The following is an 18,912-nucleotide window of genomic DNA, read 5'->3' on the forward strand; positions in this document are numbered from 1 at the left end:
TTGGAACTCGTTTTAAAATGATTTTATTTTTTATATGAAAATGGAAATGAAAATATTTTTAATTTTAGACATAAATTATTTTTAAAAATGCGTTTGGTAATTTTATTAAAAGATTATTTTCAGTATAAAAAATCCATTAATATCTCTCTCTGTGCTCGAGAGAGGAGAAAGCGAAAATAAAAAATGAAAAACGACTAAAAATTATTTTTTATTTATCTTCTATTTTATACTAAACTAAAAAATCGTTATCCTTTTTATTTTTATCTTTAATTGTATTAAGGGGTTGTTTGGTTGGGAAATTCGTACACCGATTCGAATCATGGTTCATGATTCACTACAGTATTTTCTCTCATAAAAAATACACATAAATAAAAAATAATTATAATTTCACGATTATAATCTATAAACTAAACGTCTCTTAAATATTATTTCTCTCTTATTATTGTTATTATTTTTTTAAAACGTGAAAAATAAAAACAAAACCAACTCCAAATACGAGAAGTTTGCGCTTTCCAATTTACCAAACAACCCACTATTCAATTCTCAAATTCCCTCCAGGTTATAGTTATGGTTCACGCATTCCCAGGCACACAGGAAGAGATTTTAATTCAGATACCCAATGTAACACGGCACATGCACATTTCTTTCAAAAAATATACACATTATTTTTTTTTATTTCTTTTTAAAAATCAACATAGACATTATTATTACACAAAATAAGTCACCATGGTTTTCCGGCATCTGGGTTTCTTCTCTTTCTCCTCGTAATTTCAAATTTCAAACACAAATCCGAAATCATGGAGTTGTGTGTGTGTCTCCAAGCATTCCCAAACTAATAAAAACCAACGATACAAAAGGAAAAAGACAACTGCTTTCTTTATCCTCTTCTTCTTATATGTATATATATATATATATTTCATTCATGTGGGTTTTGGTTTTTCATTATAATAATAAATATGTATTGCATTGTCATTGTGTGGGTGTTGTTAGTCAAAGAAGACTAGAAAGAGAAAAAAATAGGTAAACATTGTAGTCGTTTAGTTGCTTGGTAAGTATAGCTCTAGATTCTCCCAAACATATTTGTCATTTCTTCTGTTCTTCTTCTTCTTCTGCTGCTGCGGCTGCTATAAATAAGGAATGAATCAAAAAATTTGAACTTGAAGAGAGAGAGAGAGAGAGAGAATAGATGATGTGACACTGACAATACCAATTTCAAAAGTTGGAAGTTGTTGGTTGATAAAAGAGAACTACTTTTGAATCAAGTTTTTTGAATCTTCCTCTCTTCTAAGGTTAATTTCTTCTGCCACTTTCTGCTCACCAAATTCCTTTTCATTTCCATTATGCATTTTGTTCTTCTTATTCTTCTTCTTTTTTTTTTTTTAAACAAAAAAAGGAACCCTTTTAAGTTTTAATGAAAAAGAGGTATATATGTACTTTAAAATCTTTTTTACTTTGTCAAGTTTGATTCTGGGTATTTTCTATTTTGCCCTTTTATTTGAGATGACACAAGGAAAAAAAAAAGAAAAAAGAAAAGAGGTATGAGGGATCCATTATTTTCAAGGGTCAGGTACTGATCTGAGTAAAACCTGAAGGGAAGTGTGGGGGGTCTTTTGGGCAAAAATAGGGGACCACAAAAGCTCAATCCTTTGGATTGTATTCACATCTTGTTTTCTTTGAGTGATTCACCTAATCATGTCGTATTTATTGTGTTCCTCTCTCTTTTGCAAAGCAAGACCAAAACCCCATTACCAATATATTTTGCCTTTTTTTGACTAGGCTTTTGAATACACTGAGAGCTTTCACTCTTGGATTATGAGGTGTGAAATGTCACAGCCATCTCTTTTGCCAAAAATAAAAAATAAAAATAAAGGGTAGGGAAAAAAGCAACCAGTTATTCTCTCCAAATGAACTTTTTAGGGGACTTTGGAAGGGTAGGTTTGTGGATTGCCTCTTATTAACTCAGTGGAAACTACTTTTGATTGACTTGCATATGGGTTTGGGAGGTGCCCACTTTTCCTTTTGTTTCTTTTCCCTTTTTTTTTGCACTATTTTTCAGTGGAAAAAAAAATCCTTTTTCAAAAAAAAAGAAATAATAATTTTTTTCTTCTTTTTGGAGACTATCATATCATTATGGTTATGCATAACTATCACAGTTTATTGCCTTTTTCTCAGCTCTGATTTTTATGGAGTGTGAAATGCATTTTAGCAGTGCATGATGGAACTACTGCATGTGTTAGTAGTCAATTTTCCATTTTTTTTTTGTAACTTTTGTTTTTTTAATTTTTGGTCAGTGCATTGGATCTTAATTTGAAACAGAAATCTGGGCTCACACAAAGTTGTGTTGATAGTTTTGGATGGTTGTGTTTGAAAATGACTGGTAGCTGTGCATTCATGAATTTGTTTGTCCTTATTATGAAACTCACAGGCCTCACAGTGCCTTTCCTAGTTCTTCTGCATCTCATTATGCTGTCTTTCAGATTAGGCTGAGATTGTTTAGCGACAAAAGAACAAAAACTTCTTGTGAGTTTCAACTCTTTTTAAACGCCAAAAGAGCAAGAATGCTTGATGCTTGGAGGGAATTTTGCAGGATTTATGATGCTTGTTTGTACATGGACATAGATAGCTTCTGCTTCCAGTAAGGATTTATGTGATAAACGCCAAACCCAATGATAACAAGATGTGTGACTCACCAATTCTGCAAAATGCCTTGAACCAGTAAGGGTTCATTTTTCCCACTCGAGGATTTTCTGCTTATATATGAGGCTCTGGGGTTTTCCTTCTTTTTCTTTCCCTTTTAATGCTTTCCTTTTTTTCTCTGTCTTCTTGTTGCATGTTTACAGAAACGATTCCCTCTGTAAATGTTCTCATTCTGGTCTGATTTGTAGCTCGAAAATCGACTATGCGGCCGGTGATATCTCATCTTTAGAGGTAGGTACTACTGAGCAGATCTCTTTAATGAAGAAACCATTAACTTGGGTTATGTGAATATTGAGAAAGATCGTGAACATTTTATTGCAAAAACCAAAGGCATTTTCTTTTATAGTTTGCGCCTTTGTGGTATTATACTATTATTCACTTAATGTTCTTCTTCTTCTTCCTCTTCCACTCCTTCTATTTGGTATTCTGCTCTATGGTCCATTAATTGTTCTACACACAGCTTTATCAGATCATTTTGTTTATTCTTCAAAAAGCTTATGGAAGAAATCATCTTCCTCAGTATTTAGTGATGGAAGTACGTGTGTCACCCAGATTTAGACTAGGGAATGCTTACTCTCGTGAAGCAAAACATTTCTTCTTTCTATCTATCAATTATTTATAAAGATACTGCTTGTTATTACTTGTTTTGTTCAAAATTAGATTTCTTCTGGCAAGGTGCATTAGTGCTTTTTTTTTTTTTTTTTTTTTTTTTTTCTTTTTTTTTTTTTTTTTTTTTTTTTTTTTTATTTATTTTTTATTCTTATCTTTAGGTGAGCAATATTGGAGGAGGTACCACAGGGCTTGGATCTTACATTAAAACCAACAATTCTTTCTCGTACAGATTCCAACTTGAACAGGATGTAAGCTTCACCTGCCTAGAACTAGAATCGCTATTATGCTGCTATTATCTCCGAATTCTACTATCTACTTTTGCATCTTTTTTGGGCCTTTATGTGAATGGCTAGAAGTTGATGGTACGGATTCTCTATGCATAAAGTGCTTGTGATAGTATGCCATTTAATCGAACATAAATCACTTTTCTGTTTTCGCCCTGTGGGCTATGAATATATTCCGTAATGTAGCAAACAGTGTATCAATATTCCACCAAAATGCCTTAACAGATTTCCGTGTCTAGCCTATAGTAATGGCGGATTATAGGGTCTTAAGGTTAAAAGGGTCGGTCTTAAGGTTAAAAGGGTCTTTGCCAATAAACGAGAAGGCAGGGATGTTTAAAATGTTGCTGGTGTTTGTTTTGGAATATGCTTGATAGTTTGGAACTTTTTCATACTGAAAAGGTGGAAATTATATAGGTTTCTTCAGAGGCTTTATTTGTGGTTGTAACTGGTAATTCATTTCATCGTTGCTTCACTCTTGGGCACAAAGTGGAAAAGGGGTTTTAAGATGTGGAAATAGTTGGCCTAATATAGATTGCTAGTGTTTCATTTTTGTTATTTCTGTTTTCTTTAAGCCTTTCGGGCTAGTTTGCTCTTTTTCTCATATTAATAATAAATTGAGCGGGGAACATGAGACGTAATCTTTAAAAAATTTGGCTGCACACAACCAAAACCAATCATTAGATTACAGTTATATATGCTTCAGTTCGTTTTCAGTTCTAATCTGATTCCTAGCATCTGGTTTACAGATTGCTTATGTGGTTTGGTAAAACATAATAAGCTTAACCGGAGTACGGTTACAATTAGTACTTACTGATGGTTTCTTTTGACATAGGTACGGAAGTTACAGCAGCAACTGCGAGAAGAGATAGAGCTGCACACTGTTCTGGAAAATACTATAGAGAAAAATGCTACTAAAATCTTGAGTCCGTCACGCCTACCTCACTATGTATGTTACTCTTTTAATTGTTTTATCTCCTCTTATACTTTGTTACTTTATATGTGATTAGTAAAAAGGCTTGTCTATTAATGTCCCAGGAGAATACTTAAATGGCCATGCAACTTTCGGTTTCTAGCAAGTGGAGAACACGCTACTATTTATTTTGAATCCCTGCATATGTCTGTTATACTTTCTGTGACTAAACTTTAGAAACATCTTTTAGATAAGCCCATTTAACTTGAACTTTTCAAAGTTCAGGCATTTTGCAAGTTATTTAGTGGTATTGCTTGTCATCTTTCCACTCAGCACTTAGACTCTGGCAGATTGGATATGTTAATCTGCCAAGTGTTTTGTTTGTTATCTGAGTTGCTGGTTAGTTTGTAGTCAAGGTTCCTTCTGCCAATCTAATTGCTATCAGAATTTTAAGTTGCATTTGGTGTTCCTATGCTAGCTTTTAAAGCTACTGACTCAGAAACAAGTCCCGTCTAGATGTCTTAATAAAATGTCAAATGTTAATTTTTCTAAAATGCTGGTCTGAGAGTTAGTTGTGGTCAACTATGTTCTTCCATTCAAGTCTGTATTATTTCAGTTTCAATGTTTTATGTGCATTTGTTCCTTCCTCAGCAACTGAATTCTGGAAATTCTACTTCTTTCGTTCTCCTAATATCTTGCGGATAATATGTATACTTGATTACGATCAAGCATTATTTATTTATTTTATTGAATTGCAATGGATCATCTTTTTTTTTCCGTCATTGTGATTTTTGCAGGCCTACGAACTCTTGTCCACTATTGCAGAATTGGAGGTTACTGTTTCAAACCTTGAACAAGAGACGGTATCTTTGCATTTTCAACTTAGTCAAGAAAGAAATGAACGAAGGCTTGCGGAATATCGCCTAAGGCATCCATCTCCTCAGACAACATCTCCTCGCTGCATTGACTTTATGAATTTATCGGTATAGCCACTGTTATTTTTCATAATCATGGTTTCTGTGCACATACTAAACGATATTCTGAAACAGATGGTTGACTCCAGAGGTTATGTATCATGTAGTTTATTAGTTCTTCAATTGAAAAATAGTTTATTGCTTTGCTGGTTCGAAGTATCTAAGTTTTTGCTATTACAATTTCATGTTAAGAAATCGAGGGCTGCTTCATATCATAACCAACACAACAACAACAACAAGCCTTAAGCTCAACTAATTAGGGTCGACTATATGAATTTCACTTTTCTACACAACTCTGTTCGAAATTAAATTTTCCTGAAGGCCTAGATCTAGAATGTCTTTCCTAACGACTTCGGTCCACGTAATTCTTGGTCTACTCCTCCCTCTCCTAGTATTAGGTATAAGAATGTCCTCCCAAGCACGAATTGGTGCTTCTAGCGGTCTACGTTGGACATGCCCGTACCACCTCAAGCGGCCTTTGCGCACCTTATTTTCCATTGATGCTACACCTACTTTATTACGAATAACTTCATTCCTTATGCGATCAATTCTCGTATGGCCACTCATCCATCTTAACATACGCATTTCTGCCACACTCATCTTAGATATATGTTGTCTCTTAATGGCCCAACATTCACTACCTAAGAAATTAAAAATTTCTGTTCTATGAAATCTATGTGTGGATGACTGTATCTACATGAGTTCATGGCTCCAGGTTCAGTTCCTATCTAACTTGGCAATGAGAATTTGAAGCAAGAATAAAAATTCTCCTCCATCATATGACTACAGATAAATGTGTGATCCAATTTGAATAAAGTACAGATACCTTAATTAAGGCTTCAAGCAATGTCTTTGCTTGGTCCAGGTTACGCCTAACCTGCAAAGGTCAATTTCAGCAGAACGTTACCCTTACTAGGAACAAAATGAAAATAACATAAAAGTGAATATAACAGGCATCTTGCTATCACATAAAATAGGCATAGTTGGGACTTTAATGGCCCAACATTCACTACCATATAACATAGCTGGGCGGATTACAATCCTATAAAACTTTCCTTTCAACTTAATAGACATCTTGCTATCACATAAAACTCCCGTAGCATTCTTCCACTTAACCCACCATGCCTTAATCCTATGTTGAATATCCTCTTCTATATCCCCTTCGTACTTCACTATAGACCCAAGGTACCTAAACTTCCTAGAAGCCCCAATCTCCACACCATCTAAAGAAATTCCATCACTCTGATTATTTGAGTTACTAAACCTACAATGCATGTATTCAGTTTTCGTCCTACTTAACTTAAACCCCTTCGTCTCGAAAGTTTGTCTCCACAGTTCTAACTTACGGTTAACTCATTCCCTATGTTCATCAACTAAAACTATATCGTCTGCAAAAAGCATACACCAAGGAACTCTATCTTAGATTTCTCTTATCAGCTCATCCATCACGATGGTGAAAAGATAAAGACTAAGAGCAGATCCTTGATAAAGGCCGATCCGAATGGGAAACTCTGCCGTGTAGCCTCTAACAGTTCTCACACTTGTGACCACCTCATCGTACATGTCCTTAATTACCTTAATATACCTCACATGCACTCCTCTCTTTTCTAACACCCAACATAAAATTTTTCTCGGCACCCTATCACATGTCTTTTCTAAATCTATAAAGACCATATGTAGGTCTGTCTTGGCGTCTCTGTACCTTTCCATTAGCATCCTAAGAAGAAAAATGGCTTCCGTGGTTGATCTGCCTGGCATGAAGTCAAATTGGTTACCTGAGATGGTAGTTGTGGCCCTTAATCTTCTTTCGATAACCCTCTTCCAAAGTTTCATAGTGTGATTTATTAACTTTATACCCCTATAATTGTTACAATTCAACACATCTCTTTTATTCTTGAAGATGGGGGACAAGAATACTTTTCCTCCGTGCATCAAGCATATGCTTCTTTTTTAGTATCTCATTGAAAAACTTAGTGAGCCACACAATTCCAGCATCTCCTAACACCATTCAAACCTCTATTAGAATATCATCTGGCCCACATACCTTCCTCTTTTTCATCTTCCGTAGTGCAGTTTTAACTGTCGAGACTCTGATTCCTCTTGTATACATCACATTAGGTTCTCCTTGTGACTTAAGAAATTCAAACTCTATCGCATGATCATCATTATAAAGCTTCTCAAAGTAACTCCTCCACCTTTCCCTAATGTCTTTATCTTTTGTCAGAACCTGATCCGCATCATCCTTAACACACCTTACTTGATTTAGGTCCTGACACTTTCTCTTATCTTAGCTAGTTTATATATATCATTCTCTCATTCTCTAGTCCAAAGTTTCTTATATACCTCATCTAAGTAAGTAGAACGAGCCTTACCAACTGCTCGCTTAGTTTCTTTATTCGCTTCTTTGTACTTATTAAAAGTTTCAACATCCTTACGCTTTGATAAATCTCTATATAAATCCCTCTTGGTCCTAATAGCCTTTTGAACTTCCTCACTCCACCACCAGGTTTCTTTCTCAGGGGGGCCTTTACCTCTAGATTCCTGTACTTCCGTTGCCACTTTTCTAATGCAGCTGGCCATGACATCTCACATAGTATTTGCATCACCTATATATGACCATGTAGCCTCCTCTTTAAAGGCCAATTGCTTTATTCCTGTCAAATGCCACCAACGAGTTCGTGGGAGGTGGTTTATCTTAGTCATTCTATAGCAAAGCTTAATGCTCACATCTAAGATCACTGACCTATGTTGAGTGGCTAGTACTTCTCCAGGAATTACTTGACAATTCTTACATAGAGAACGTTCTCTAACCTTGTGAGAAAATAATCTATTTGGCTTAAGTTCCTCCCATTCTTAAAAGTTATCAAGTGAGAATCTCTTTTCTTGAAAAATGTGTTTGTTATGATAAAATCATGTCCCAACGCAAATTCCAAAATAGATTTTCCTTTTTCGTTTCGAGCTCCAAAACCAAAATCACTGTGGATCCTTTCAAAGTTTTCCCTATTCTTACCAACATGCTCATTGAAATCTCCTCCAATGAAAATGCTATCCTCATTGCCTATACGACACACTAAGTCATGCATGTTTTCTCAGAACTTGACTTTAGTTTCCGCATCCAATCCTATTTGTGGAGCATAAGCACTAATTACATAGATGAACTTATTTCCTAGTACCAATTTGAGCATAATAATTCTATCCCCTATTCGCTTAATCTCAACTACGTCATCCTTTATAGTTTTGTTCACTAGAATACCAACTCCATTGCGATTCCTTTCCCAACCTGTATACCATAACTTCTTTCCTAAATTTCCAATCTCCTTTGCTTTCTCTCCTATCCACTTCATTTCCTGTAAGCATAAAATGTTAATTCTTCTTCTTACCATAACATTTACTAACTCCATAGATCTACCAGTTAAAGAACCTACATTCCAACTACCTAAACGAATTTTCCTATCATGGGTTAGCTCTACCCCTTGCACACGTCCATGAATATGCAAGGACCCCCCTTGCATATTTTTCACCATATCCGGGGCCCGACATGGCGCATGGGCTCGCTTTTCCCCCCGCACACGTCCATGAATGTGCGAAGACCCCCCTTGCCTATTTAACACTATACCCAGGGCCCGGCATAGCGCGTCGCACGTAGGGAACGCCCCAACAGATTCTATGTGAGTGAAATCTATGAGAGTGGCTTATTTTAACGCTGGCCGTCAACCTACCGCAACCCTCCTCTTTTATTCGGGCTTGGGACTAGCTATACAAACGCATAGGCGGATAATACAGACATGACCAGCTAATGTTTAGGGTTTACATGAAATGAGTCTGTTTTCCTAGGGTATAGAAGGATAATACAGGATTTGGATTGTAGTTATGACATAAAATGATATCTTGTATACGTCAACTTATATTTTGTATAAGTCAACCTATTTGCAGCCATTGTAACATGTTCTTACGCCATTCAGATTTCACCTTCTTCGAGAAGTTCAATGCATTCGAACCCAGAGCCTTGTCTTGAAGATAGCTCATACCAGGAGTTGAATGATCAAGACTTGGAGCTTAATGGTGAATCATCCTCTATGCCAACTGCAATTGAGGTATCTTTCTAGTACTTGTATGCGGTGGCATAGAGCCACCCAGAATTTCCGATTCATATTAATATGGTACTAAAAATGGACAGAAAGAGAGGATTAACTGATGTTGTTTCTACTGAATAGTGAATTTCTTTTCCCTCTTTCGTCTTCTCTCTAGTTTCTTGGAGATTACATCTTTCCATGTGGTCCAACTGCTGCTTCTTTTTCTCCTTCCTCTCTTTTATCATCACATAAATGTCCGAATTTGTGTCTGAGATTTGTATGCTTTTCCTTTCTAGAAATTTATAGTCAGCAAAAGTTGACATTTATCATGTATATATGTTTTGTGGTCAGAATGCAGAGGATTCAGCTACGGTTTGCTGTGATATGAGAACATCCAGTAAGATGGACTCTGAATCCTGCCGACCAGCTGAGTTGAGGAAGCTTCCTAAGGGGATGCCGCCAAAGGGTCTCTGGGATAATCCTAACCAACTTTCAGAAGAGATGGTTAGATGTATGAAGAATATATTCATGTCTTTGGCAGATTCTGCTATGACATCTAAATCTGACTCACTAGAGAACAGCTACTCATCTTTGTCACCGCGCGGACACCTTTCGAGTTCATCATGGTGGTCATCTGAGCGGTCTATGATCTCGTCATGGATGCACAGCCCACAGGTTGACATACAGAGTAACTCTGAGGTGTTGGCCTTTGAGAATGTCTGTGATCCGTACAGAGTTCGTGGAAAATTAAGTTGGGCCGACATTGGAAACTATGGGTTAGCAACTGAAGTTTCTTGGATGTCTGTTGGGAAAAAGCAATTAGAATACGCTGCAGGGGCACTGAGGAAATTCAGGTTAATTTTTCATTTCATCCTTTTGTCAGACTTTTTTTCTTCTGTGAAATGGGACAACTTTTTTCAGGTGTTATTAGCACCAAGTAGAAATTGCACCACGGATGGTCCTGATTTTTGCATGTAGATCATTTCTGTTTGCTCATGCTTGAGACGTGCAAATGGGATTCCGATATTCCACTTTAATGTTTTAGATAGTTTACGTATATCAACGGATTTATTAATATACTGAAATGTTTTAGTCTGAAACTGGCTTTTATACTCAATTCAAACCATTTAAATGTAACCATAAATGGAGGATCTTATCCAAAGGTGATAAGTCACTCATGGTATGGACAACTTATGTAAGAGGGAATATATGTTAAAAATCTTCAGGAAAATTTATGTTGAAAATCTTCAGGAACTTTTGACATACTTTTTAAATGGTTATTGTTTTCTGGTTATAGACTTGAATCACCTGATAAATGACAGTTCTTGCTTTCTTTTGGATAACAGAATACTTGTTGAGCAACTTGCAAAAGTAAATCCTATCCACCTGAACCGCAATGAGAGGCTCGCTTTCTGGATTAACTTATACAATGCATTGATAATGCATGTAAGCTCATCCTATCTTGTTGATTGTGAAGTCTAAATAAGGATAAAATAAGCACCGGTTGACTCAACAAAGCATGTTCTTAGAATGCCGATTATAGTGATAGATGGCTTAAATAAATTAAACTATTCATTTCATCTGATGTTTTACAGGCATATTTAGCCTATGGAGTCCCCAGAAGTGACTTGAAGCTTTTCTCTTTAATGCAGAAGGTTGGTCATGCCGTTACGTTTTCTCTTAGTTTTTGTTTGCATTGGGGCATATATTACCGTGTGTGATATCGCCGGATCATTTCTCTTTAGTTGATTATTTCTATTGATTATTTCTATCACTTGGCATTTTTTTAAAGGTCTGATTAGTTCACATTCTTGAAATGTGACCGACTAGTATGTCTGGTGTTAGTTGTGGAAAAATTTACATGTGTCCACTAAATCAGATTGATTCTTTGGGACAGGATAGGACATTTCTGACACCAACGTGATCTAAACGCTTAATAAGCCTGTACTCTGATTTAGATACATACTTCAGTTAACTCACAACTTCTCGTGATGCAGTAAAGTATCCTCTTTTCACCTCCATAATACAACTTACAAGTTTAAGATCAGTGTCTGCCTTAACAGCATCAGTTCCGCAGTCTTCATAAAAACGCCAATAATAGTCTAACGTGTTACATAAACATTAGAATTGAGGATTAGTTGGCAAAATTCATTTTGAACTTGGGACTATAATTGTTTCCATAGGAAAGGTTGTGGGATATCCTCACTTATCACTTCCCTCTTGTTGAAAACACTTAAACATGAATTTTACAGTACCATCAAATCAAGTATAGGATTCTTCTTTCTAAAGTCACTTATGATTGCGACGTGCAGAATTCGTTGTGTTTGATGAATGAACTTCTGCTAACCAGGTTCATGTATCCGTGATCACTTATTGATGACATTTTTTGTGTACTCCAGGCCGCATACACCGTTGGAGGACATTCTTTCAGTGCAGCTGCTATTGAGTATGTTATTTTGAAGATGAAACCACCTCTTCATAGACCGCAAATTGTACGACTCTGATTTTCTCCGATCTAGGTCCATTTAGTATTTTGCTTTATTCTCTTGCTATATATTTCCATCTTGTGATTGACATTTGTGGTTAAAAAAAATAAAAAATAAAAATCAGGCTTTGCTTCTTGCTCTTCACAAGCTGAAGGTCTCCGAGGAGCAACGGAAATCTGCGATTGGTACCCATGAGCCACTTGTTGCTTTTGCTTTGAGCTGTGGAATGTACTCTTCACCAGCGGTAATCCCAACAGTTTCTTTGTACTTTGTAAAATACTTTTTTTATCCTGTCTGTTCTCTTTCATGAATGGTGGTTCTAAATGTTCACGCGGTTGTGAATTTCAAATGCAGGTAAGAATTTACACAGTAGGGAATGTAAGGGAAGAGCTGGAAGAAGCACAACGCGATTATATTCGCGCTTCAGTTGGAATTAGCAGCAAAGGAAGACTATTAGTGCCAAAAATGCTTCACTGCTTTGCCAAAAGCTTTGTGGATGATTCAAATTTGGCTGTGTGGATATCCCATTACCTTCCACCCCACCAAGCTGCATTTGCCGAACAATGTATATCGCAGAGGCGACAAAGTCTCCTTGGCTCACGCAACTGTGGCATACTTCATTTCGATTCACGCTTCCGATATCTATTTCTGCCTGACAAGTTTCTTGTTTGATGATGCGAACTTTGGGATGCTACAAATTTCTTTGCTTGCATTGGTCTATGCACGTGAAAGCCAAACACCTACTTCATCGGTTCAAATGAGCCGCGGCAACAGAATTGAAATTCAAACAAAAGAGAATGGCGGCAAACTTTGGCCTTTTGCCATGTAGACCACCACATATATATACCTCGAGGGTGTTGTACATTTTGTTCATGCATAATGCTTGTAGCAATTGATGTGATATACTGGTATTGTTCAACAAATGTGAAATGAGAGTTTAGATAACTGGGAAATTGTCCTCACATTCCCTAGGTTTTGTCAATATTATACGAGCTTTTCAGGTTGAAGACACTTGTCTATTTATTTGTTAAATCATGTTCTTGAGAATGTAAAGGACAAAAGGTCATTTCTTTGGTGTGTAGCTGGAAGTTTGGGTCGGGTTAAACGTGTCGGTCTAAGACCCGCTACTGTTGGCCTGGTTTGGCCTTAAATTTTTTGGACTTATGGCCGGGTTAGGCTGACCTTTTCTCTTTTAAGGCCAGGCTGGTTCGGCCTGAAATTACCCTTCAGGTTGTCGGGCCCAGCGGCTCAAATTTACACTTCTACTTTAGTGCAATTATTTGCAGGAACAGAGAGAATGGGTATTGACAGCCATATGGAATTAAGTTCTGATGCTTACAATGTATATTCTATTAGATTTTTGAATTCAGCCCTAATTCTTAGGGGTGTGCAATCAAACCAAATTGTTTATTTTAAGTACAACTTGGTTTGGAAAGTCTCAAGACCAAACTAAAACATAAAGAATTCAATCCAAAATAGACCAAATCAAACCGAACCAATTAACTGGTTTGGTTTGGTTTGGTTTTTTAATTGGTTTAAACTCATATATATCAACCTATCCTTCCACACAATTAGAATCAAAACTTTGATATAATAATTCAATCATAAACGTCCATAACTCAAAAAGTAAGCATACAATTGATAATAAAGCATGTAGACTCCAACAAAGCATACAGACCCATAAATTAATTACGCAAGTATTTAAATTTACAAGACAAACTTACGAACCGTCCATCATAAAATAATAAAGCATAATAATCTAGCTAATTCTTAATATTTTCAATTTATAGAAAAAAAAAAAAACAAAACAGAGAATGAGATGTTGCAAACAGAGTATTTGATATAAAGTATAATATAAGAATGAACAAAAGGAGAAGCCTTCTTGTAATGCGACATGCCAAAAGAAAAGAAGAACCTTTTGGCTCTTTAGTGTATGTAATAATAATGTAATATGTAATGTAAAGATAAAGATAATAACGGGACATTAGTGTAACAATATAAAAATTTAGGATGGTGTTATGTGCACAACTGATGCCTCGTTTATTTTACCGGTTTGAGTTTTTAATTTTAATTTTACTACAGTTAAAAACTCTTATAAAAAGTCACATATAACTTTTTTTATTATAATTAAACATCTAAATTTAAATTAAAAATTTAAATCGACGAATTGAACGAACCTTGAATTATAAAGGGGTCAATAAAAGGATGTGATTGAGGGATGTTGGTCGCAACATGATATTGGAACGAGCCGTCTCTTATCGTAGTTACTACAACATGTACTACATTAATGAGCAAAAGAAGTATGTACTACTTTTTTTATTTTTATTTTTTTAAAACACAAATCAACTTCCTAGCACTTTTTTCCTATTGTTTTTCAATAAAATGTGAGAACTTAATGATAGAAAACAACATAAAAAAAGACATTATGTGATTCAATTGGATCAAACGGATAAGGATTTTGAGGCCTTGAAAACTGAACAAAATTCATAAGGTTAATAATCATCCATATTATAGTCCTCAAATGATATTCAATTTGGGCAATTTTTTAAAAACAGTTTTTGAAATGTAGTCCCTTTTTATATCTATCCATTAACATTGAGCTATATATTTCTATTTTTTAGACTATAACTAATCAAGTGATAGAATTTTTTAAAAGAGATACTTTTAATAAGTTAAGAATTTAAAAAGATAGAATCTGTAATTTTCTCTATCTAATAATTAAAAGAAACCAGATTTCTCTCCTATTTTAGTGTATCCTACACCACGAGTTAGCGTTAAAATGTCCTTTCGAATTGATTCCTCAATATGAGTGGCTTTGCTTACCTTACGTGATCTACGACTACAACAATAAAATAAGCAATTTAGTTTATTAGAATATTTTCTCCGAATAATTAATTTTTCGATGCAAGTGTTGTCTCCTATACTTTTTTCTCTTTTGTATTTTTTAAAATGCTGTTTACTTTTATTTCTTTCTTAAAATATTGATTATTTGTAGATCGAGGTGAGATTCTACAATTAAATTTATTTAGAAGGTCAATGACCGTTCATGAATATCAGTTGTGTTGACGAGTCGATCTGAGTCGATTGAATGTTAAAACGAGAACGTAAAGTGCAGAAAAATAAATGAACAAATGAATTTATAGTGATTCACTTTCAATGTGAAGGCCACATCCACTGTAGGGTCTTAAAGTTTCACTATATTCGTATTAAGTACAATTACAACAGAAAATAAGAACAGGTTAGGGAGGAGGAGGGGATTTAGAGAGAGAATCTAGAGAGAGGATGACGTGATGAGAGGGATCTAAAATGTTTAATTCGTGATCTTCATCCCATATTTATAGGAAATGACATTCTAATTTTCTTTTCTCTTGAGCTAAACAGTTTTCCTTTATTTTCAGTTAACTTTCTCATTCTTTGTTTTTTTACGTGCTTCATAGTATCTTTTCTCTTCAATATTGATATGATTTCTATCTTTAATGTAAAATTTGTTGAATTTGACTTTGTGGGCTCCAAGAAATCTCCTTTCCTGATTTATTTGTGGCAGTCCCGTGAGTTTTTTGTCGTCAGGTTTCTCTAGTTGATTTCGATCAATCTTGTCTCAAGTTAATTCCAGTCGAGATTCCTCTCTAAATACTATCCACGTGTATGATGATGATTGTGATGCCGATTTTGACCCTAACAATATTTGAGTTTTGTTAAATGTCCGTACATTAACGTAAACTAAAGCATGACCACTATTGAATTTGACGAAAAAGTGTTGTAAGAAAAAGAAAAAATATTATGGTAGCTAGGTTTCATGAAAATATTAAAGCTTAATGAGTATAATGAGACACAAATTTAAGGCATATTAACAAAATAAATATTAAATTAATATATTAAGTGAAATGACACGTGACACGCTATATAAATTGGTTATACTCTTCTAGAGTTAGTACTAGTTATTTCCCGCGCGTTGCTGTGGGAAATATCATTATATTATATAAAAAGTTTAGGGGTTTTATAGTACAAAATTAATTTACATATATATATATTCACATACATATATATACAGTACTGTAGCTGTAAATATATATACAACTATATTTATATATAGATATAGATATATATATACAGTATTTTTGTTTAAACTTTTTTATGATGAAACATTGTTGTTGTTTTGCTTCTTTCTCTTGTTTTTTTAATTGCAAGATAAAATTTTAGAAAACAGAAAATCGGAGACAAAAAATGCAGAAAAATGATAATGAAGACAAACGATTAGGAAGAACAAAATCTATCATATAAAAAAGTGTGGAAATTGACCGAATAAGAAGAACAAAATGGATGTAATGAAAGCATGAGAGAAACAGTTAAGATTAATGTTTCGATCAAAATGATCAAAAAGGCTCAACTGCAAAACAAATTTAGAAATAAAAAACCGAGGACGAAAGCTTACAATTATATTGTAGAGGAGGAAAAGAATCAAAGGCCCGAGCATAGGATAGAACGAAGAAAAAGAGTAAAAAAAAAAAAAATAAATAAATAAAAGAAAAAGTCAGAAATTCAATTTTTGGAAGCATACTAAATATAGAAATATCAAAAGTCTAAAATAAATAAAAACTGCAGATAAACAAAAATTGAGTAACATAAAAGAAATGCTAGTGTATGAATAAGTGTGATAGAATAATAAAAGTTAATACATCAAGGAAGCAGTAAAGGTCAGCATTTCATTTCCATCAAAATGATCAAGAAGGCTCAACTGTAAAAAAAATTGAGAAATAAAAAACTCAGAACAAAAGCTTACAATCATATTGTAGAGTAAGAAAAGAGTCAAAAGTCCTGCACAGGAGACAGAGAAGAAAGCGGGCAAAAAAGAAAAAAAAATGAAAGAAAAAGTTAGAAATTCAAATTGAAGAAACAACCAAAATAGAGAAATATGAAATGTCCAAAATAAGTGAAAATCGAGTGACATAAAAGAAAAGCCAGTATATGAATAGTAAATGTTAAATAGAATAGTAAAAGCTAAGACATCAACAATAGAAAGACAAAGCTAATCTATGTATAAATAAGTTTTCAATCAAATACTAATACCAAAAGACCAAAAGGACCAGAATAAATGTGAAAAAAAGGAAAAAAAGAGGAGAGGGAGAAATAGACCGGGAAAAATTTTTTATAAAGAAGAATGAGCAAAGGCAGATTCAAAATAAGGAAGATATAATCACAACAATTTTTGGACAACTTATATAACACTTATGATGTCAAGATTGATCAAAATCGTCCTTGCTACAGTAAATACTGAACAAAAGTAAAATATGTCTACCGAATAAAAAGGTAAAATTCATCTGCAGAAAAAAGGGAAGTGTGTGTGTGTGTATATATATATATAAGTTTTGAACGAAATATTCATTTAGAAGAAGGTAAAAAGGTCAGAGTAACTAATAAAAAAGAAGAGAGATATAGCCAATAAATTTTAGTAAAAGTAGTTAAAAATAAGTATATGAAACAAAGACACACATACACACACACATATATATATATATATATCGCTGAAAAATAAATAGATAGGGACTTAATGTATGAGCAAAATGTAGTAATCAACAACAGGAAAAAAAAGGGTGGAAAGAAAAGAGGTAGTTTACTAACACTTATTAACAACAGAATAAAATTTTTCTGAGCAACATATAGTAGTAACATCCATTTAATAACATAATAAAATCATTTATGAACGGAAGCAAACCAATATATGTAACATCAACAACAAATATTGAGAAGTTGCGGGCAAGGATCATTAAAAGTACCTGGAACGCTATAAACACTTCCTTAAGTGTGAAATGTCGACCAACCAAATGCAAACAAAGAGAAAAAAAAGGATCCAGAGATAGCAGAAGAAAGCAGTAAATGATGGAGAATGAAGTAGAGCAGTAAATGATCGAGTGTCAAATGTTGAAGAGAATGAGTAACGTGCAAAGAAAGTAAACAGAGATATATAAAATGTATTCATGTGCAACATCAGTATTTATAAATAAAAAACAGGAGAAGAATTACAAAGAGTGTATAACCTATATGAGTCTCACAAGTAACAACAGAATATCAGTTTAGAAACAATAACAAATTGATATTTCTTAATTAAATAATAAGGGCCGTATATGATTACAGTAAGAAGAAGGAAAAAAGACAGAATAAGGATTAAATAATGATAATCTCACACACAAAGGAAAAAAGGAGGAAAAACAGAAAGAAAAAGGTCTCAGAACAATTTCTTTTGCCAAAATTTCTCACGTATTTCAAACAATAAAGGGAAAAATTATCAAGTCACTTAATAGCTATGAATTGAAATCAGTATTGATCACCAATCAGCACTCTAAATAATTCAGATAAACAGATTAATAAATGCAGAAGGAAAAATCTAGAATAATCTGTACACATGATGAAATCAACAATAGAAAAGATCAAACATGCAGGTAAAACCCTTTTCTGCACAAAAGAATCAACTGAAGAAAGAAATAATAATCACAGACGTATTTTAGGAAAACCCTTTATATTATACAGTAAAAAATGAAACAAATTTTAATAAATTCAGGAGAATTTGAACACAACAGACACTAAAGAAAACATGGAATAAAAAGACCATGAAATTTAACCGGAGCAACCACAGAGGAACAAAACCAACACAAACAGAGGGAAAAATATTAAAAGGGGAAAAAAAAGAAGCACAAAACATGCACTCCGGCAAGAGGAGATAGAAAACCAAACCAAAATGGCAGATCAACCCAATGGAGAAGTAGGCAAGAGGAATCGAAAAATCCTCCACCAAAGCCAAGTTGAACCAAAAAAGCATCCATCAAAACCAGAGAAAACGCCCAAACGAAATCGAAGAACCAAAGCCCAGATAACCGACAG

General features: G+C 34.3%; 1 protein-coding gene across 2 annotated transcripts; it reads left to right on the plus strand.

Annotated features, from left to right (window-relative positions):
• The first annotated feature begins 1,155 nt into the window (after nt 1-1,155).
• LOC21393737 lies at nt 1,156-13,043 on the plus strand. 2 transcript variants are annotated; one of them, XM_010088772.2, is made up of 13 exons: nt 1,156-1,289; nt 2,588-2,715; nt 2,841-2,928; nt 3,468-3,557; nt 4,426-4,539; nt 5,301-5,486; nt 9,440-9,571; nt 9,902-10,404; nt 10,897-10,996; nt 11,146-11,205; nt 11,950-12,042; nt 12,161-12,280; nt 12,391-13,043. In XM_010088772.2, the coding sequence occupies exons 2-13, from the start codon at nt 2,678-2,680 to the stop codon at nt 12,706-12,708; spliced, it is 1,842 nt and encodes a 613-aa protein (XP_010087074.2). In that variant the 5' UTR covers nt 1,156-1,289; nt 2,588-2,677; the 3' UTR covers nt 12,709-13,043. The 2 variants fall into 2 exon arrangements, with proteins under 2 accessions (XP_010087074.2, XP_024018432.1); XM_024162664.1 differs by lacking the exon at nt 1,156-1,289 and adding an exon at nt 1,844-1,931.
• The last annotated feature ends 5,869 nt before the right edge of the window (nt 13,044-18,912 follow it).

Source organism: Morus notabilis, unplaced genomic scaffold (genome assembly GCF_000414095.1).
Source record: "Morus notabilis unplaced genomic scaffold, ASM41409v2 Scaffold1289, whole genome shotgun sequence".
NCBI classification, from domain to species: domain Eukaryota; kingdom Viridiplantae; phylum Streptophyta; class Magnoliopsida; order Rosales; family Moraceae; genus Morus; species Morus notabilis.